General features: G+C 37.7%; 1 protein-coding gene across 6 annotated transcripts in view; it reads left to right on the forward strand.

Annotated features, from left to right (window-relative positions):
• Positions 1–22,208, forward strand: part of ST7 (suppression of tumorigenicity 7) — a 254,203-nt gene that overhangs the window by 197,418 nt on the left and 34,577 nt on the right. For 5 of the 6 annotated variants that reach the window (XM_058528823.1, XM_058528829.1, XM_058528848.1 and 2 more), the window contains 3 exons: positions 1,055–1,169; positions 17,941–18,013; positions 19,489–19,591. In XM_058528823.1, coding sequence (XP_058384806.1) covers positions 1,055–1,169; positions 17,941–18,013; positions 19,489–19,591 — 291 coding nt within the window. Of the gene's footprint in view, positions 1–1,054; positions 1,170–17,940; positions 18,014–18,784; positions 18,921–19,488; positions 19,592–22,208 lie in introns of all 6 variants that reach the window. The other variant, XM_058528868.1, reaches the window with a different exon arrangement.

A 22,208-nucleotide genomic window follows, 5' to 3' on the forward strand; every position in this document is an offset into this window, starting at 1 on the left:
TAAAATGAGATTTTACTCTTAAGTTCTTAGTCCTTTCTTCTTTCTCTTTGCTTTCCAGTGAACTTCAATATTGTATCTTTTAATTCCCTTTGGACCTCTCTTCCTCCCCACCCTGTCTAGAACCTTTAGGCTATTCTGTTAATTCTTTACCCATGCTAGTCAACTCTCTTGTTCCTTGACTTTTCATTGAATCTCATTCAATCTGCCCAGGCTCAGCCTAATCATTTGACATCTTTGCTAGTGTACCTGAGCTGCTGAGCACTGTTAGCTAAAACTTGACAACTATGTGGATTGTAGCCTCTGTAAATTCATGGTCTCCAATTTCTTAGGTCCTCAAGATAGCCTTAGCAATCCTTGATTGTTTCCCTAAGCAGTTTTCACCTTGGTGGCTATTCTACAACTTTCACTCCCATCTTCAAACTTCCTCCCTGCCACCTATTCCCTCAGTCTCAGAAAATGATCTTGACCCTTGTTCTACTGAGGCCACCAGGCAGGAATTCCTGAACAACCACTTCCTTTCTACCACTTTTATCTACCTATAAATTTTCTCAACCCATATCACCTTCTAGTGATTTTCCTACTTTTTCTCCTTAACTTTTGTCACCAGGCTGCTCAGAAGAGTAGTGCCTGCTGGCTTACCTTCTATTCTTTGGCTTCCACCCACGCTGCTCTTGACAAAGTTAAACTGTTAATACTGATGAGAGAGCTTCAAACCTTCACCTTATTTGGCCTCTATGGCATTTTAACATTACTGAACACTACCTCTAAGCATCTTCCTCAGTTTTTATTAAACCCTCTCTCTTTTGGATTTTCTCCCACGTTAGGTTCTCACAAATTCAAGGTTGCCATTTTTCCAAAATAGCAGGAAAAAATTTAAGCATTTAATGCTTTACAAAATAATATTAGGTGTGAATGCTTATAATTCAGTATTAACTATAATTCTGAAAATTATTTATACTTTTATATTACATAAATATGTTATAATTCAGTATTAGTTATACTTTTAAAAAATAAGGAATATGTATTAATTATTTCTTGGTTTCTTCTTTCCTAGTTAATGAAGGAGTTCCCCTTGCTGAGCATGTTCAACATTCATGAAAATCTTTTAGAAGCCCTTCTGGAGCTACAAGCATATGCTGATGTTCAGGCAGTCTTAGCAAAGTATGATGGTAAGTCCTTGGGTGTGTTTTGTCTACTTGAGTATTCCTCTCTTCTTGATGTATTTCAATGATTAGATTGGAAGGACCATTTCAAGGAGCACAGCACTTTGATAACTATCCTCTTATAGAATTTTCACCTACAGTTTTATGATGGCATTTTGTAGAATCTTAGAATTTCATGGTTAGTGGAGGCCAGAAACATCAAGTAGCCTGTGCTGCATTTTTCTCCTTCCTTCCCAAGTTGCCCTCGCCCTCTCCCTGTCAACAAGAGTTATGCATACTTTGCTTTATTTCTTCCGTGGTTAGGAATCACTCAGAAGGCAGCACATAGCCTTTAAGGACAGCTATTCGAGCTGCTGCTATGACCCCACATTGGTTGACTGTGACCACTCCCGTTGGTCGTATTGACCGTTTGAAACAATATAGAACAGCTAGTAGCCCTAGCTACAGCTCTTGTGACAGCTCAGTAAATATTTGAAGATAAAATCATGTCCCCTTCATCCCAGGTCTTCTCCTCATTAGCAGAATATTCTCATTTCTTTACGTGAGGGGCTTTGAAGTCCATTCGCCACTCTGGTTACTCAACCCATGAGCTTATTCTATTTTACCTGTACTTAATAAACCAGAAAAATAAACAGACACATCCTAGAGATTTGAAAACTTTTGTCCTCATATTGCCATTATCGGGTGAATTCAGTATTTGGCTAATTGTACAAGAATTATCCACATCAGTGCATGCCATGACTTAGCTACTGGAATCTCTGAAGAAGTTCATACTATGAATATGCCTTATTTTATTAACTGTCTCCCCCAAATAAATGTGTTTGCTTGTAAAATGGATGTTAGGGAATGATTATTTTTATTACATATTTTACTTTATAAAGTATTATTTCTTTAGTAAGCATCTTTAGTGCATATAAAGAATTATTCAGGTCAGAAATTTCCAGGAATTCGTCAAACATATAGAGCAAACTATACTATTTGGGTCTGATTTTTGACAGACAGTTCTTCCTAAGGAATCTCTGAAATAGATTGGAGTTGTTACCCCCTACAGTTGGGGGAACTGAGGCAGCGTGAGACTGTTTTTGTTTTGTTGTTAATTCTTGCTCAAATTGACAGAAACTAAAAGCCCTCAACCAGTAATGGCATCACTTGGCCTGTGCCAACATGAGTATCCTGTGTAACAAGATATATGCTACCTAGTATGGAACTGATTTTAGAAAGAGAAAAGTATTTGTGGCGCACTTTATAGTAAACAAAATAAAGACTGTTTGGCCGTCATGTTAGCTCACTTTTGTTCTCTGTTTACATGCTAGAATCTCACTGTTTGGCTGACTTTGGGAGTCTAAGCCATGAGCTACGTCACAGGCAAAATGCTCATACATTGAGGGTCTTTTGGTACCAAAGGAACCCAGTCCCATGCACACGGGTTCAGGGGGCCATGCGCTTTCCCAAATGCCACCTTGTAGCCATCAATGCCGTAGGAAGATTCCAGTGTTTTCATCCCCAGTGCTAACCTGTACCCAACCTGATACGTCAAGGCTTAAGAAAAAAGATTAACCAGTAGAGCCTTTGGCATCTCAAGTGTCATAAGGCTCTTTTCGTGAATATCTCAGTTCATTACAGAAATCATCAGCTTTGTATTATAAGACTGACTGTAAAATAAAGAAATGAACTCATTTGGAGCTTTCCGTTGTCTCAGTCTATCCCATTGCATGGCCTCTGTTCCACAACAACCGAAAGTTGATTTATTAGATTCTGATAACATATGTTCGCATTATTTGTTACAACAGTCCGTCCCACCCTCCACTAAAACTTGGCTCGCACTTTCCAAAATTCCTTTGTTGCAAATGAACAAACTCACGATACCAAGGCCCTTGTGTTGAGCTTTGTTTATGTTGTATACCTGGCAACAGAGATGATGTTCTTATTCATTATTCATGGAAAAAGAACCTCATTAGTGGCAGGACACATACTGTTGCTGAGATGCCTCATTAGGGGTTTTGAGTTCAGCATTTGTCAATAGACTGCAGATGACCTAACCCTGACTGAATTCTGGAGGGTGTTTTGGTGCAGACTTGGCTCTGGCCTATGTCATTTACAGTAGAAATATAATGAAGTGGCTGCTAAAGTTACTGTTCTTGAGGAGTGAGCTGCAACCACACAAGACTATTAGAAAACATGCCTCTTTTTCCTCACTCCATACCATAAAATGGACTCTCTTGAGTTCATCCCTGCTGTTTTTCTGGAGATGCAAAGGACTTCTACCAAGTTGTTGCCCCATTATCTGGCCCAGTGTGAGGAAGTGGGTGCTTTAGAGGGCTTGGAGTACAGACAGAATTAGGGTCACCCAGTTCTTCACCCCGATTCAGACGTCATCATTCTAATCCATGAGATGCTGGAGACAGCACTTTGAATCCCAGCCTCGCCATCCCTCTCTGTAGAGCCACACCCAAAGCAGCAGGATTATGTTATCTTTGAAAATTGGAATGCTCTGGTTGGGTAGCTGTTTCTTGGATGCTTTATGGGTACAGCAGTCCTTCTTTATTACATTTGCTAGGTGGCTGGATTTTTTAAGTAGTATGTTGGGGAGTGACACAATGGGATTAGTGCTGCTTTCCTGACCTTTGCAAAAAGGATTTAGAAATATGGCAAGGCAAAGGGGAAAAAAACAACATGTCCTGAGGAAAGGAGGAAGGCAACATGTATTCCCTTTGCCTCATTCTTCTTTTTCTTCACTGTTGTTTTTTGTTTTTGGCTTTGAGTTTTTTTTTTAAAGTGACATTCACAAACTTCTTTTACAGTGAAGTACTTTGGAAACCCTGGATCCCTAGTAGGATTACCAGTAGGTCATACCTCCTTGTAATCTTCAGTCTAATTTTGATTTTGCCTTTGAGATAACTTCTCATGTTATATGATTCTAGCCATTAATCTGAAATGCTGTCTTGCCATCCTCATGAATTTTTATACTTTTTTCCTATTTGTTAACTGACATTATTGGTAGGAAGTTTTTGTCCAGGTAAGTGGTCCTGGTTTTGGAGTGTCCTTCACACAATGACTAAAATAACAGCAACAGCAACAGCTAGCATTTATTGAGTTCTTATAATGTGTCAGGGTCAAACATGTTTCTAAGCTCTACGTGGATGAAGTCATTTATTCTCACCGTAAGCATATGAGGCAGATACTGTTATTAGCCCCATTTTACAGCTGTGGTAACTGGTGCAGAGAGAAGTTAAGTAACTTGCTCAAATGAAGAGCCTAAGATGTTGAAGTAAACCATGGAGATGTTATGTTATGAGAGAAAAGAGATAAACCGAGAAGTGTTTGTTCAATAAGATGTGAATTCTTGGAGGCGAGGAGAGCCAGGAGAAAAACTAAGGTGATCTGACTCCAGACCCACGGTCTTAACCATCACACTTGCACTGTCTCTGCTGTTGGCAGTATTTTTTTATTGTTTTCATTAACACTATTCTTGTTGTTGTTATTATTAACCACAGCTTATTGAGAATGTACCATGTGACAAAGAAGTTATACACATTACCTATAACCCTCACAATAACCTTGCAGGGAGGTAGTTATTCCATTTGAGCAGAGGCAGAAACTGAGTCTTGTGAGTTTAAGTAACTTTCAAGACCACTTTCTTTGAAAACTGAAGAACTAGGATTCAAATCCAGGTCTATTTGGCTCTAAAAGCCCATGTGTTTTTCATAAATGTAAGCCTTGCTGAAGTAACTCTGCCTCCCTCTCTCCTCTTACAAAGGCATGAAGTAGGCGGGCTGGAGCTGTGGTGCAGAATTTCAGTGATGCCAAATTGTGTTTTAAGATTCCGTTTTAATCATTTCTTAAGAACTGGGTATATCTGTGTTTGCTTGTCTTTCTGAAACTATCTTCCAAATATGGTTTTCCATCTTCAGTCAAATTGTACCTGATTTCTTTAGTCATGAAGGAGTTTAATGAATGGTGTTCATTTAATTTGAGATTTATCATCTCTTTTTTTCAGTCATACATTAGCTATAAAGACAGAAATGTTTTTAATATCGTTAAGTCATCAGAACCTTCTTTTAGAAGCCATTACTAAAGTTGTTACAAGCTTTGGATTGCCTTTCAAAGAAGTTTATAGGCCACCTAGGTTGAAAACTTAAGTCTAAAAGATTAGGGTGGTAATGTGGAAAAGAATTCATGCGTTTTTTATTCATTATCATTTATGTGTTTTGATTTTAGAAGAATCTCATAGAGCAAGTGAATGTGAATGTAAGTGCTACAAGATACCTTTGGGAGAGTCTAGTTCTGTCTGTGTCTAGTTAGTGATCCCTGGGGACACCAAAGGCAGTCACAAGTGATGGGGAAGAGTACTAGCCCTGGTGCCAGCCTGCTGAGATCAAGTCCCAGTTCTGCCTTTCACTAGCTGAGTGAACTTCAGCAAGTTACTTAACCTTTTAAGCCCCCATTTCTTTCTCTGGAAATGGAATTGAGGCTTAGAAAGGCTGTGTAACTTGCACAAGATCACAGAGTTGGGAATTTGTTGTGAGGATTAAAGTAGTTAATCCATATTAAGTGTTTAGAACAGTATAGAGCACACAGTAAGAGTTCAGAAACTATTAGCTGTTTTAAAGAGCCTGGATTACCATTCCTGAACTTCACCACTGTTCTCAATCAATTTTGTTCAAATGGAAAGCCATATATAAAATCTCAGGTAAAATGAGAGAATAAGAGCCCAGTCTTGTGCCCCCCCCAAGACAGTGTCATCGCCTGTTATTAAAATTAATTATGGCTCTAATAGGACATATGTACAGATATTTGATAAGAATGGAAATGCTTAGTTTTATCTACAAATAATTCTTAAACTTTTGGAAAGCTGAAAAAAAAAAAAATGCCAGGGATTTTCACTCCTGATCAAAAGAAAAGTTATTTCTGCCTTGAGGCAGTTTGCACCAATGGAAATACAAATCCAAGCTCTTTTGGATATTTACTCCATTAGATCATTTAGTGATTGCCCTAAATTTGGTGGCAGAAACTTCTCTGTGAGGGACAGCTGGTCTTTTTTATAGTCACGAATGTTATATAAATGCAACAACTATATCAAAACCGCTTTTACTGATGCCATCAAGCCCATCCTAAGTTAGTGTTATTATCTGCCATCTGGTAATGTGCAGAGGGGATACTTTTAAGAACAGGACGTGTTTCTAACATTGGGGGAAATACTTGCATCTCAGTAGATTGAAAACAGAAGTTCTAAAGAAAGCATTAGGGAATTACTCTATGCTGAGACTATTCAGAGAATAAGCTTTTCGCTGATACTGGTTTGCAGAGTCAGCATGTAGTTATAAGTAGAAATTTCGTAAACCTTGTTCATTGCCCAAGGCCTTATAACTAGCACGAGTTACTCAACTGTCCTCACACTTCCTTTGAAATGGTCACTGGATACCCTGTCTTTTGGTTAGGCTGTTTTCTATTTATATTTGAGGACTAGGCAAGAATAAGAGGGATTCGAGATGCCAGGAGGATCACTGAGTAAAATCTGTATTCAGGCTTTCAGCGTCAGCTATTCAGACCTCCAAAACAGTGTTTTTCAGTCAAGTATATAGATGTGAGTTTTGATGCCACAGGCACAAGCAGCTTCTGAAACAAATCTACTACAAAATTAGGCTGCATTTGAGAAGGAAGATTTGAAATACAGTCAGTCCCTAGTGGCAGACTCTGAGCCTGATTCAGCCCCCTTCCCTGGGCAGGGTCTTATGGAATAGATCAAGGATACCAGGCAAATGTTGAAGAGAGTCCTTATGTAAAACATGGGCAAATGAATCACATTGCTGCTTCAAAGAAGAAAATAATTATCAGCACTGATGTCGTGGGTTATGGCTTCAGATCCGTAAGCACAGGTCACTGAGAAATGATGGCCCTGCATAGCTTTGCACTGGGTGCCCTGCTGACTTGGAAATCAAGAGGTAGATCTGTCAAGAGGACTAGGCTTTTGAGGTTACAAGATGATTGACTGTCGTACTATATGCAATGAGCAGGAGTTTTGATAATAGATGTTATTTCAGTAAATACAGTATACATGAGAAACTTCTACTGTCTCTGATGATGGAAGATGTTTTATGAATGTATACATTTGTAATTCACATAGTTGGCAAATGAACAAACCCTCAAGATTTATATTTGCTTTAGTAATCTTTATTGCCCAGTTATCATAATTTACCAAGGTGACATCCCTCCCTAGCCGCCATTACCACCATGTAAACTGCCGTGTTTGGCTCCAGGGCACCAGCCACCGAAGGGCCCTCTGACATAGACTTTCTGGGGTAATCCAATCCAAAAGTTGCAGATAACATCTGGTGTTTGGCCTTGTAGCATAAGATGAATTTTCCTGGGTGTAGGTGAATCCTCCTGCCCCAAATTACTACGGTCATGTAGTATTTCCCGATCGAATTGTGGAACTCGCAGGTGGCACATCTTTTTGAGGTTCTGGTATATCAATCCTTTTTATTTCTTCAATGAAGTTTTCCCCTTTGGTTGAAAGGGGACCTTGGATTGGCTTTTTAAAATTGAGACAAAAAGACCGCACATTGTCTAGAACGGAAAAATCCAAGGACAAGTCTACATTTCTATTATTTTCTTTGCATCATATGAACAGGAGTAATTTTACTGAAAACAGCCACATGGAGGACAGCCTCACATAATGGAACAGTAATAATGCATCACAGTCCACAAACAGGTTAGGAAGGAGAAACGGGCTGCATTTTTGTTTGTTTGTTTTTCATTTTTGTTTGGTTGGTTGATCAGTTTGTGGCTCCAAAAGCATCTGTCAAGGCCACATGTGTTGGATTAATACAAACTTCAAGTATATCAACTTATTGCCTGACCGAGAAAAAGGATACTTGATACTCTGTCATCTTAAATGATTACAGAGAGTAATTAGGTTAATTTTTTCAAATTAATTCAGCAAGGATCTGTCAAACCCTTATGTTGAAGAAACTAACTTTTAGGTGCTTCCAGATTCAGAGATGAGTATGATCTGTTCTGTGTTGCCAAGAAGCTTTCAGTCTAGTGGAGAAAGATGTTAAAAAAAAACAAAAATCAACCTACGGTAAGTCCAGCCGGGATGAATCAGTGCTCAGTGAATCTGTTTGAAACATGCTGGGGGAGTGCAGAGAAAGAAACCCTTTGAGAGCAAGCCCTGTGTCTTCTTCTCCACACTCATGTACTAGGGTAGACATTCAGAACATCTGTGGTGAATGGATGACTTGTTAGTTGGAGATGTACCATGACAGTGCCCTCACTTGTGAGGTGCTTTGGCGCTTACCTGCTGGCTGCTACCCTTGAAACAGGCTTTAGATTTATAGATATGAAATTGACCCTCAATTGACCTATCTCATGCATAGGAAGAGTAATGATTCTTTTTTAATTACGTCTTGATTGTTATTATTGTAGATGAACAAGAGGAAATTAGGTCAAAAAGATTATCACTGAAAAAAATTGTTCTATCTAAAATTTTGCCTGATGGTTTTCTGAGACACCTCAAATTGACAGTTTTGCTCATAATTACATAAATTTCTCCCAAGATTATTACACTGAATTTCAAGCTTGTTATTATGAGCCATTTATGACTTTTGAAAACTTAAAAGTCATTCTCCCTAAGATGACCTTTTCTTTCAGCAGCTTCATTCTCATAAAGGGTCCTTGGGAGCCAAAAGAGGTGTGGTTTGCCTTGCTTGTTTCTGGCCAGAACGTCTTCTACTTTTCTTCAACCTTGTTTCAGCTTTTACTCTTGCTTTCTTCCTGCCCCACTTTTTCATTCCTCTGCTGTTTCAAATAGACATCTAGATTTAGAGCACCAGTCCAATTTCATGCATTTTGCTGGAATGCCATAAGCAAAGATAAATGCAGTACACATGTTGAGAAATAACAAGTTTCTGACTCTCTCTTAAAACACCCATCAACACTGATCACTTTTGGCTCCCGGAAGCTAAATTAGATGTAAATGTTTGCATATCGAAGGAAGCTAATATCAAGTGATTTCAGATGTTAGTACATCAACTTAGGATTTCATTCAACAAACACTGACCACCAACTATGTTTCAGAATTGTTTTGTGTTGTGGGTACGAAGTGATGAAGAAACACAGCTTTTCTCCTAAAGTACATCGTGTAAGTAGGAGAAGGAAATAAGAGAACAGACAATTGCTGTAAAGTGTAAAGACTGTGATAGAGTTTAACCCAAGATGGAAGAGACACCTCATCCAGGGGGAGTGAGGGAATCCTACCTGGTGGAGGTGGGGTCTGAGCTGAGCCAGACAGTGAAAGTGCTGGAGGCAAAGAGAGCAAATTGAAAGATTCAGGGGCAGGATTGACATGGCTTGTGAGGAGAACTCCGAGTATCCCCCAGAGCAGAGGGATGGAGGAGGGCTTGCAGCAAAGGGTCGAGATGCATTGGGTGAGTGAGGTAGGGACCAGACCTGAAAGAGTTTTGGATCTAGCTTGGATTTTATGCTAAAGGCCATGGAGAGACCTGGAGGCAATTTCAGCAGAGGAGGGCTTCCATCTGACCACAAAGTGAAGAGTAGCGCGATGGATTCATACTCTGCCCTTGTCTGATTTGAGGTGGGGGAGAAAGCACTAAGACGTGAAGGAGTGGAGTGCCACTCACCTGTGGCGCGACTTCAGACACTGTGAGGAAGCAAACTCTCTCCTTTAGGGAGACATTTGCTAGGTTTTCCAACCACTAAGTACAAAAGAGTTATGAGAGTTTGTTTTTTCTTTAAACAACAAAAGGGAATCCCAGTGTAGAAACTTTTTTATTTTCCAGGTGATTAAAGCTTCCTATTTTAAACTATGCCACTTAATTTCATTTGCTCTCTGATGATCTCTTAACTACAGGAAATTGAGGCTTATGTAGACTCAGCATAACTCTTTGATAATCTTTCAGGGGAGTGTAATCAAGACACAATTAAGAGCCTGCCAGGACTCATGTAATCCATCAACACCAATCTACTTCTGCTGAGTCATAACAATGACCCAAGGAGAAAAAAAGTGGAATGTGGGGAACAGGTAGAATATCCACCTAGTCTTTAAAGGTTCTGACTTGGGAGACAGTGGAGTAGATGATGTGAATGCCTGAGTTTGTAGATCCACAACAAGTCTCATTTGCTAAAAGCAAAGCATCTGATAAATTCTTGCCTTGCTGATGCTTCAATTACTACTAAAGTAAACAAAGCCCAAGAGTAATTAATACTCTGGATTTCATTCTTACCAAAAAGGAAGATCTTTAAGAGAAGGGGACCATGTTACAAGAAGGAGACCTTGTAGCTCATGATAGTAAAAGAAGGGAACGTTAGGCGTAGACTATTCCCTGAATCTAAAAACAGACAAACAAATAACAACAAAAAGCCAAAGCCACACCCTTTTTTAATTCTGAAGAGAGATAAATATAAACCCATAAATGGAGATTCAATAAATTTAACTTACTTTGTGCTGACACTATTTGACATAGGAGAGACAGAGATTTTTTTTCTCTTTTTTGTGACGATGATTAGCCCTGAGCTAACATCTGTTGCCAATCCTCCTCTTTTTGCTGAGGAAGATTGGCCCTGGGCTAACATATGTGGCCATCTTCCTCTACTTTTATATGCGGGATGCATGGCTTGATAAGCAGTGTGTGGGTCCGCACCCGGGATCCGAACCTGCAAACCCAGGCCACTGAAGCCGAGCACGCGAACTTAACCACTTTGCCACCAGTTGGCCCCCAGAGATTATTTTTTAAGTGGAAAATGGTTCAAGAAGGATGGGAGATTCTAAAAGGTGAGATTATAGTTATTCCCAATTGAAAAAATATAAAGGAAACACAAATGATTAAATTATATGAAAAGATCAGAATGACAAATAGCTAAATAGATATGTAGAAGTGAAGTAGAAACCTGTAAGCAGGTGTTGGCTAAAGTCTAGAGGAAGCAAAGGTCTCAAGACTTTAATTGTGAAGCTATTTTTCTCAGCAAAACAATGAAGAAAGTATGAGAATGAAAATAAAAGCAAGTAGCACATTGGCAGTATGGGATGGTGACAAGGATGTGTATTACAAGATGCGTTCTGTCACTAATTAGTTAGGCAGCTCTTAAGTATATCATTTAGCTTCTCTGGGCCCGGATTTCTTCCTCTGTAAAATAAAAGATTTTTGAGGGATGACCTTCACAGTCATGTGCTATTGTCCAGTTCTTTGATCTATCTTGTAGTACTACTATTTAGAAAAGAAAGTAATATGTTAATAACTCGATAAAAAATACAACTATTCAATCCTATTTTCTATTTCCCCTCAATACTTTTGATTCTTTTTTTCTTTAGAGTTTCAGCAAATAAGTGAATCCCAGTAAAATTCTAGAAGAGATGATTATGTGGTTTATGAACACTTAGGAAAGAAAGAGGTGATTGAAGATCCAACATGGATTCACGAAGGAAGTTGTGCCTAATAAAAACAGATGAGATAGTGGATGTGAAAATATTTGTAGTCTATACAATAGTATTTAAATGTTTCCTATTAATTAAAATGGCCATTTTTCATTGTATTTCTGAATTAGAAAAATGCCATAGAAGTATTTATATCTTTATTTAAACAAAATATTTGATAATGTTTTTAATGCTATCTTTATAGGTAACATGGAGCAAAGTGGTCATTAATACCTATTATACCATTAATAGGTGGTATAATTTAATGATATAAATGGTATAATATAATACCTATTATAACCCTTAATAAATGTTTGCACATATATCATTGCAGACCATTGCAAATTTAGGGTCATCTCTAGAATATCATTTCTGGATTCTCTCTTTGGTATTGCCATCTCTCAGTATTTTTTTAAATCAGACCTTGTAGACAAGAAAGCACAGTTAAAAATCATGTGCCCTGGGGACAGCTCATATTTTTTCTAACTAAGTGATATTAGTATATTTCTTAACCATTCTCTGCTTCACTTTCCCCATCTATAAAACAGGGTTAACAGTAGGTGCTATCTCATAGGGTTGCTCTAAGGATGAAATAGGATAATGTGTGTAAGTGATTAACATCAGTGCCTGGCACTTAATAAGCCCTCAATAAATGTTAGCAGTAATTTTGATGATGACAATGATCATATGGGCAGAAATGTATGCTTATAAAGTGTATGAAGCAAAGCTGTGGGTGGGAGCTTGAGTCAGAACAATGACTGATAGGTTGGAATGATATACTGAAACCATTAAGATTTAATGGTTTAGATTGCATTTTAAGATTTAAAATTTAATAGAGACAAATGTGAAATCCTGCTTATAGGTTCAAAAATTTTTATGGCTTAAGTAAAAGAGAAAAGACTTGTTTTTGGCTGAAATCTATTTGAATAGGATCTGGAGGTTTTGTTGACCATGTGATCATAGGAACAGACGAGGAGTTCCAGCTGCTCAGCACCAGGGCCGTCCTAGCTGGTTTTCAGAGATGTGTAGTGGCCATAGTGCCTCAGATTGCACATTTCTCCTGAGCTCTGTACTGGTCAGGTTTCAGAGATTTAGAGGATTATATATCCACTTCTAATTCTCATATTTTGAAATCACCCATGGCTTTGTAACAAAAATAAGTGAGAAGTTCTGAAGAATGTGTCCATTGAGGAGCTAGAAGTATTTATTCTAGAAAAGATTAGATTTAGAGGAGGTATTTTAACCATCTTAATATTTGAAAGGCTGATGAGAAATAATCAGATTCTGTTTTGCTATGGAAAGCAAAACTAGTAAGTAATTTTTAGATAAGGATACATAGAGAGAATGGAGGGGCCAGAATGATATAAGGCAAGTAAAATGTTATGGAGGTTAGATTGAAGTGAGAGAAGACAGCTTCAGGTGGCACAGGGTTGAAGGTTTGTTTTTTTTTAAATCTTATTTTATTGAGATATAAATTACATATAGTAATGTTTACAAATCTTAAGTGTGGAGCTGGATGACTTTTCACTTACGTATACACCCGTGTGATTACCACCCAGGATCATAGAACTTTCCATCATCTCAGAAGGTTGCCTCATATCCCCTTCTGCCAATAACTGCCCTCCAACCCAGAAGTAACAATTTTTCTGACCCCTGTCACCATATATTAGTTTTGTAAACTTCATACAACCACTTTAGAGCACTGTTTACCGTTTAAACATAACATCTACCTCCTGACTCAGTTATTTATATATATATTTCTGGTTATATATCCAAGAGAAATGAGTTTATTTATTTACTTTTTTTTTAGAAAAAGCTTACACAAGAATGACCACAACAGCTTTATTCACAATAACCCCAAACTGGAAACAATCCAAATAGCATTAGCAAGAGAATAAACATGTTGTGGTATATCCACACAGTGAAATACTACTCAGCAATAAAAAAGAATGAAGTATTGATACATGTTACAACATGGATGAATCTCAGAAACATCACGCTGAGTGAAAGAAGCCAGATACAAAAGAGTACATACTCTATGATTCCAATTGTATGAAGTTCAAGATTGTAGATTTTAATGGAAGAGTTTCATGATAATTTGATTTTGCATGCCTAAGATGCTTGGAGAAAGTTGTTCCCCTTTCAGAAGAGGACCTGTATGAAACACAAGATGGCAAAGAAGTGGAAGGAAAATTAAACTAACACCAGCAGTTCATCTTTGCTTAAGTGAGAAACATTTAGCATTCTTTGTTTCTGCAGTGGGTAATGGAATTATGTGATGTCTCATTATTTGCTTTGCTTTTGTTTCCTTCTTGATTCTAATTCTTCAGGGGACTTTCCGGTAATAATGGTAGCTACATGCCACTTACAAAAGACAGAAAGGCGCTGCATTGTGAATCTGTCCATAGAAAATCGGACTTAGAATGATTTTGAGATCCTTTTCCTCAAAATAAAATTTCTGCATAAATTACAAGCAATTTATTATTTCCTGCTCAAAACTTCTGATACTACCATTTTCATCACTACAGTTTGCCACTCTGTTTCCCTTATCATTTTATCCATTTTCCTAGTGATGAAAGCATAAAACCGTAGTAGGTAGATAAAACTACAGAGATAAAGAGCAGATTAGTGATCACCAGGGGACAGGTATGGGTGGGGAGGGTACAAATAAAGGGGAAGCACGAGAGAGTTCCTTTGAACAGTTGTGTATTTTGATGGTGGTGGTGGTTACCTGAACCTAGCCATGGGATAAAATTGCGTAGAACTGCACACAAAATGAATGCATGTAAAAAATGGTGAAAACTGAACAAGGTCTGTAATTGACTTAATAGTACTGTACCAATGTCAATTTTTTGGTTTTTGATGTTATACTACAGTTACGTAAGATGTCACCATTGGAGGAAGCTGAGGGAATCATTCACAGAACTCTGTGTACTATTTTCACAACTTCCTGTGAGCCTATAATTATTTCAGAATAATAAATTTCAAAAATATAATAGGCAACAACAACCAAGTCTCAGCCTTTTTTTTTTTTTTAAAGAAATAAAAGAGGGAGTGCTCATGGGGCAAGCAACCCATAATAATTAGCTTTCTCCTAAAGGTAATGTATATGGGTTTTTCTTAAAATTGATCCAAAATGGGCAGTTCCTGCCCTTGACTTAGATGTTAGGCAGTTATTAGATTGAAATATAGTTAATGAGTGTGCACTGCAAAAGGAACAACCCTAACTTTTATAAAGGTATGTAAATATATCTGATAGATCTGCGGGCTGACAGCACTTCATGTAAGTTCTACCTCTGTCTATGTCGATGTCTGGCTCCACCAATATATTTGCCCATGAACTTGCTTCAGACAATTTGTAGAAGAGAAGTCTTCCATTTAGCATCATTGTTATCTTTTAAAAATTCACTTATTACATGTACATCACAGGAAGCTTTGGAAATAAAGATAAAAAATAGACAAGCATCGCCTATAATTCTACCACCCAGGAATAAACACTGTTGATATTTGGTATAAATAATTCCAGTGTTTTTATCTCTATGCATATAAATGCTTTTTAAAAAATATATGAAATCATACTTTTTGTAAACTTGTTTTACTTATTGATGTGTGCCCAACAATGCAACATTTCCCTAGGTCGTTCAATACTTTTCCACTGCATGATTTAATGACTGCATAGAATTGCACCCTGTGTATATACAGCACCTTAACCAATCGCCTGTGATTGGACATTTAGGCTGTTTTCAGTTTTCCATCATTAGAAACAATGTCGTGATCAACATCCTTAAGGCTAAATCTTCATGCACAGTCATGATTATTTCCCTTAGGATAAAGTCTCAAAAGTGGAATTGCTGGTAGGCAAAATGTTAAAGCTTTTGATTTATATTGCCAAAGATAAGAATCATTAAAAAAAATATATTGTATACAAAAACCTTATTTGAACAAGATGCTTTACCTGAAGGGAAATTTAGGATCAATTTCTTTAGAGTGATTCATCCCTACTTAGAGACAAATTGCCATTACCAAATAGATGTATTGCTTTGACAGAATTAAAAGAAAAAATTGAAAATATCTAAATAAACAAGTTATGCAAGAATTTTTTGCTATTTTTTTTTTTAAACAATGAGAGCAAAGTAATTTACTGGAGTAAAAAGATAACAAATAGCATGAACACACCAGTCATGGGGAATGGGGTATTTACATTTCCTCCTTTCCCCATTTGATATTGGTTAAAATATATTTTTGGTTATTTATTTTTTAAGCATTATGACTGTGCACATATACTACCATCTTTACATACAATGAAGGAGTAGAGGTAAAAATTTTTTTAAAGGGGGAAAATGTACTATAGTAGTCATAATGTTGCAGAATTCTGTTGCATCTTTCTAGTTGTGAATGTCCTATCTGTGGGTGTGAGAGGGCCTGGGTCTGGATTAAAGATCACGCTTGAATAGACATCTCTATTATTCTGCTGGAATACCTCAGTTGTATCTTTTTCTGCATTTCCAACTGGGAAAATGTATCTCTTTGTTTGATTTGGTAACCATCAAAAACAGTGTGATCTTTCTCATTGAGAAGCTGAATCCTCAACAACAGATTTTCTTTAGTTTATGAAGTGAGGCTCCACCTTGTGCTGCCACCTTCAAATATTATGACCATTGTTTTTAGCCTCAACTCCTTTCTAGGACTTTTCATTGGTCCCCTCTTCATAGAAAGGTGCTGGATTGACACTGAAGGAACACAGATCACACTAGGAAGGATGAAAATAAGACTTGGATAATTTTTGAATAAAAGGTCTGAACTTTTAAGTAGAATGTGTATTATCTGCAGTTTTTTATTATCTTCCAATAACAGTTAATGAGTGGACCCTAGCAAAGAAGATATTTGATTCCTAGATTGAGTTTCCACTCTGGGAAGTGGTTAAATGTTTAGATGCTGGAAAAGCAAGAACAAGTCCATGAGTGTCTGACATTCTTTTTTTTTTTTTTTCTTAGTCATAAGCACACTATTTTATACTATGCATAGGTGATGAAATTTTGTTTGAATATAATTTATGAGATCAGGGTTACAAAGACCTCTTTCCCTTTCGATTCTGTGTTGGTATTTTCTATGATTATTTATGTTTTATCAATGTCATTGAAGTTTCCCTCAGAGAAATTCCTCATGCTGGAATTGATAGTAAATACTTGTTATTAGATGAGGGAGTGGTTTTCTTTTATGAAATTATTTTCTTCCGTTGCTGTCTATTGGCTAATTACAGGACTTTCCTTTTCAGCCTTTCTAATGTAATTCTTTCTAAGTTGAAAACAGCCCTGCGAAGAAACTTGCAGGGCATTCCAGGTGTTGAGTTCCTCTAACCTAGAGTGAATTTTGCAGCACTGGGAAGGGCATATTTTTACCTGGTCTGAATTAAGAAGGTATTTCTATGTCATAGTATAAATTTGGTTGAGTGTTAAAGAAATACTGTTCTGGTAAGAAATAGAATCATAATTTAAAAACAAATTTTCCCCCCAATGGGATTACCCTCTTTGATATTATCTACTATTCGGTTGTACCCTGTACTTTTATTTCCCTGTAAACTCATTATCTTAATCTGGTACCCATTCCTGCCTTTCCATCTGAATTTTCTATACAAACTGAGAGGAACTGTTTTTCTGGGTAACAAATTGGGCTTCATATGAAAGGGGATTTACCATGGGTTTGAATGAACAAAAATTGTACAGTTTTCTAAAGATTTCATATATATATATATATCCTTATAAATATATAAAAAGATTTCTCTATTATATATGTATAATATGTGTTACATTTTTAACAAAACACTGAATATGAACTTCTTGAAATTTAATTGAAAGGAAATCTAGTTTAAATCTTGACCGCTAAAGAATAATTTACTTAGCTGTGTTTTAAAAAAAAAAAAATCCAGGTAATATTTTTTTCTTCACATTAGTATTTCATTTGCCTGGTGAGAAATTTTTATAAGTGACAAAGAGGTCCTATCTGCCTTTCATGATATTAAGGGTATTCATGTAATATTTAAATTTATGTATTTATAGCTATTCTCTGCTTAAACTCAGCATATGAAAATCTGTATTTTAAAATAGAAGATGATTGCTGAAGAGTTAGTCTGGTGGATTTTAAGCATGAATTATTTACAAAATATGAATTATCCTTAGTTTCACATAGCACCCTGATATGTAAGGAGGAGCTGTGTACTGTACGCATTAAAATATTCTTAATTTATGCTTTTTTAGACTTACATGATTAAAATGCTAGTGTATTAAAAATCATTGCTCTTTGTTTCTGCAAACTTACAGGAGTTCCTACTTTCTTTTTCTCTGACAGATATAAGCTTACCAAAGTCGGCAACAATATGCTACACAGCTGCCTTGCTCAAAGCAAGAGCTGTTTCTGACAAGTAAGTGAATAATAACTTGTGTGGTTCTAAATGCTTGACCCGACTTAAGGAGATGTGTTGTCTCTGAGGGCTTTCTCTGGAAGTTTCTCTTAGTCTGTGAGACCCCTGCTTATAAGCATGCGTTTTCCAAAACCTGCTGATCTTTTCTTTCACTACTAGAAGAAGGGAATGTGTATCCCCAGGTATTGTAAGGGTATATGGGTCCCTAAAGAGGGAGTTATATGAAATTCTATGCCTCTGAGGTGACTTTTTTTTTTTTTGCCAGACAGTAGATACCAAAAGGCCTGTTTGGGACTTACACAAAATGCCTTCCTTTTATTCGTTGTTTTTTTTTTTTTTTTTTTTTGGCGTAGTCCTCTTCCTTCAGCAGTCCACAACTGGGTAGAGTTGTAACAAACATGTAGTATGGCAGAGGGGATGGTCATCTCCCATTCTTTGCCTCATGAATTCCAAACTAACTCCCCACCCAGGATCTGTTTACTCTGAGTCTCCATCTCAGTGGGACCTTTGCCCATTTTATTCAGGCAGGTGACTATGGCATAGAGAATTTTCATCAACATCCAAGATGACTGGCAGGTGAAAGATAATAGATGGCTTAACTGTTTCTGAGGTCATAAACGTCTGCACTTCCCTGATACAGTCCCTCTGTAGCATTGAAAAGCAGATAACAGGAAAAGAAAACAGCCTCTGCTATGTCAGACAGGTTTGCTGTTAAGTGTGTGTGCACTTCAAGACCGAAGTAATTTTCTTTCATTCTTTTTTATCCTGTAGATCGCCAGTACCTACTGCAACATCTTTTCTCCCTACACAGCGACTCCAGCTTGGGAGGGCAGGGCCAGGGTTGTCACAGCTTCCCCTGTGGTGTCTGCCTGCCAAGCACAGCTCTGGAGTTAGCCCTGGGTGTGAGGTGAGAAAGAGATTGCATGGTCTGGTTTTTTTCATTCACTTGGGCAGGTGTCTCGCCCGCAGTTTGGGCATGCACACGCCCCCTGCTGGGATGGCCCCAAGCAGGCTCGCCTGCTGCTGAAGCTGCAACGACTTAACCCTCCATCGCAGCACTGACATTGGGTTGGGAGCCTCCTTTAAAATTTTCCCCAGTTCTGTTTTTAACCAAGTGCGCTCTTCTGTAACCTAGTTTTCTCTTTTTCCTACACTGTCTGCCCTTGTCAGTCCTACCCCCTTTCCTGACCTAAGCAGGTACCTTGTAGAAAATTTAGATTAGCTATTTAGACAGAGAGACTTGACAGCTGAATTTATCCTGCCACGATTAGATGCAAGCACGCTCTCTGCTTCTGCTGGGGTTTTTGTTGGCCTCAATCTGAGGGGTCACTCAGAGGTTCCGTGTAGTGGAGGTTTGGAGAGCTCATGCCATTGGCTCGCTGTGGTTTTATGGGCCCTTGTTGTGTAGATGCCTTTCTAGGTTGATGCCCAAGCAGTGGTCCCAACTGGATGGTGTTTGTCTTTCTGCTTTTCAGATTCTCTCCCGAGGCTGCATCTCGGCGGGGGCTGAGCACAGCAGAGATGAATGCGGTAGAGGCCATTCATAGAGCTGTGGAGTTCAATCCTCACGTGCCAAAAGTGAGTCTGTGGAATCCCCACAGGAACTCGTTACGATAGCAGAGAAACCGTTCAGTGACCACAATGTCATGTCTTGAATACACCCAGTTATAAAAAAATGGATCGCAACCAACGAATGTTGAGGCCCTGTATAGTCTATGGTTATTAGCCTCATTTTTAAGCAAAAGCTACATTCAAGAGGCTTTGGGGCTGGTTTTCAGGCTTCATATAATAACGGTAAATTGATAGACCCAGCTTAGGCAGGCCAGGTCAGGAAGTCTGAAATTCACAAAATATGGAGATCCCAACAGTGTTGATGCATTTCATAGGAATTTCACACCAGTTATAGTCTTACTTAGCCCCAACTCGGGCAATGAATCTTGTTGTGAATAAAGGTGGTAAAAAATACTGACTCCTGTGACATCCTATGTCTCTATAAATAAATGATAGTTAATCAGGATCAGCAAGAAAATAATAGGGAAAACAAAGTGTGAAGTATTTTTCTTTTGACTTGTGAGTGCCATTTTAGTAGGTATATGTAATAGGAAATATTTGTCTTGAGTGTTAACCATGTGATTGTCCAATTTATAAATACCCAATATTTCCCATATATTTTTTCTGAATTTGATTTAAGAGAGTGAAATCATGGTAGAGGATATTTCTATGATCTTTTATCCAGGATATTCATGTGTATTTATGATTTACCTGTATTTGTGTACCTGCTATGTAATAGGCATGTTGCTGAGGACCATTTTCAGGTTCTTCATATTATAAAGCACATTTTGACCCCTAGGAAACTATTCTTGCGTTCACATCAGGTACGGCAAGGCATAATTTTCTTGGCACATGTCTGATGAAGACTTTCATTGGTGAAAAATGACAAAAGAAGGCTGTTTTCTTGTTTTGTTGCAGTACTGTAACCAAAGGGTAGGGTGGTGTGTGTGTTTGTGATGATTTATGGAGTTACTACTTTAATTTATTTTGTTGATACCCAGAATGACAGAGATAAGTGATCTAATGTCATTCCTGAGGTTTTACTCAGGTCATGGTCATTTTTTCACAAAACAGGAAATTGAAGAGTGGTGTACTGTACTGCAGTTGCAGAAGGATGTATTTATCCACTCTAGTTCCAGTGGATAGAGACCAACATAGTATTTGTAGACTTAGGTATTGTATATGGGGTGGTATTAAAATATATCTTTTTATTTAATATTTTTTTCAGCTAAGTTAAAAATGTTCATTCAAATTTGATTAAAATTTAAAACTAATCATGAAAATATTGTCCTGAATTACAGTAAACTTAGGTCATCAATTAATATTTATTGAATGCCATTCTCTAACTACAGGGCTATTCTATGAGCATAAATATGGCTCTTTTAGAAGTAGTATTGGGCAATAGAGTCCTAGATTCTGAGACAAAAACTTGGGTTTAAGTTCTGATTCTGTCTTTTATTAGCCATGGGACCTTGGGCTTAGCATCTCTGAACTCAAAGTTTTCCCTCATCTTTCAAATGAAGATAAAAATATAAGCCTTACCTATCTTCTGTGATAGAGATCATATGAGATAATATATCCAAAGTTCTTTGAAAATACTTGAGCACCGTATGTTTGTAACTTATTAAAATTATTGAAATTTGACTTGTTGGTGGCCCCTCAAGTCTGGGAACTGGGTCTTAACTTTTCCAGTTATACCAACTAGAGCCTTGTAATTCTGGGCCACAGGATAGACAACTGGTAGAGTACTTGCTGCCTAGATACTTTCATTGAAGATACTTTCATTTAATTCTATGATAATGGTCTTAAATGGTTGGTTTAGCCTCTAGAAGAGTATTAAAAGCCCTAAGAGTTAGTTTAACACTACTGTGGAAGAATTTGACTCAGTCAACTAGCACTCTATCTGCAAAATAAAATTCTTCTAAAAGTGGAAACATTTGAGATATTTGATGTCACTCTACTTTCTAACCATTAAATGAAGAAAAGATAGGGAACATAGGTAAACTGATTTTCCACCACTTTGCTTTGTTGATGACTGTGCTAAGGGGGAAACTTGTTTCCAGATCCTCTTCATCTATTGACATTTCCGTGAGGAAGAGGCCCTGTGAGGCACTGGCGTCATATGTTTAGAGTTAACCACAAACCTCTGCTGTATGTGTACTAAATGCAGGCTGCTGTAAACATCTTTTATATGCGTTCTGCTGTTTATTGGACTGCTTGCTAATACTTTAGTAAACACACACACACACGCACACACATTGGTGCCTTTTCAGGCAGAGGATAGCCTTAATTCTAATGAGACACCAATGAAGGATATAAACTCTTAGACTTGTGGTGTAAGAAGGGGCCTCAAAGGTCATGTGGGGCACCTTCCCATCCTCAGCTTGACTCTCTCCTCATATTGATATTATGATAATTATTTTTATTATCGGTTTCTATTGAATGTTTACTATGCGCCAAGCACAGTGCTAACTGAACTACATATGCTGTCTCATTTATTTTTCATAACAACACTGTGAGGTGTATCATATGATTATCCCTGCTACATAGATGAGGGCACCGCAGGTTTGGAGAGGTTAGGTAACCTGTTCACAGTCACACAGCAAGTAACTGACAGAGCCTGAACTGATTTTGGATTCTCTAA

The sequence above is a fragment of the Diceros bicornis genome, chromosome 3, assembly GCF_020826845.1.
Source record: "Diceros bicornis minor isolate mBicDic1 chromosome 3, mDicBic1.mat.cur, whole genome shotgun sequence".
Lineage (NCBI taxonomy): Eukaryota > Metazoa > Chordata > Mammalia > Perissodactyla > Rhinocerotidae > Diceros > Diceros bicornis.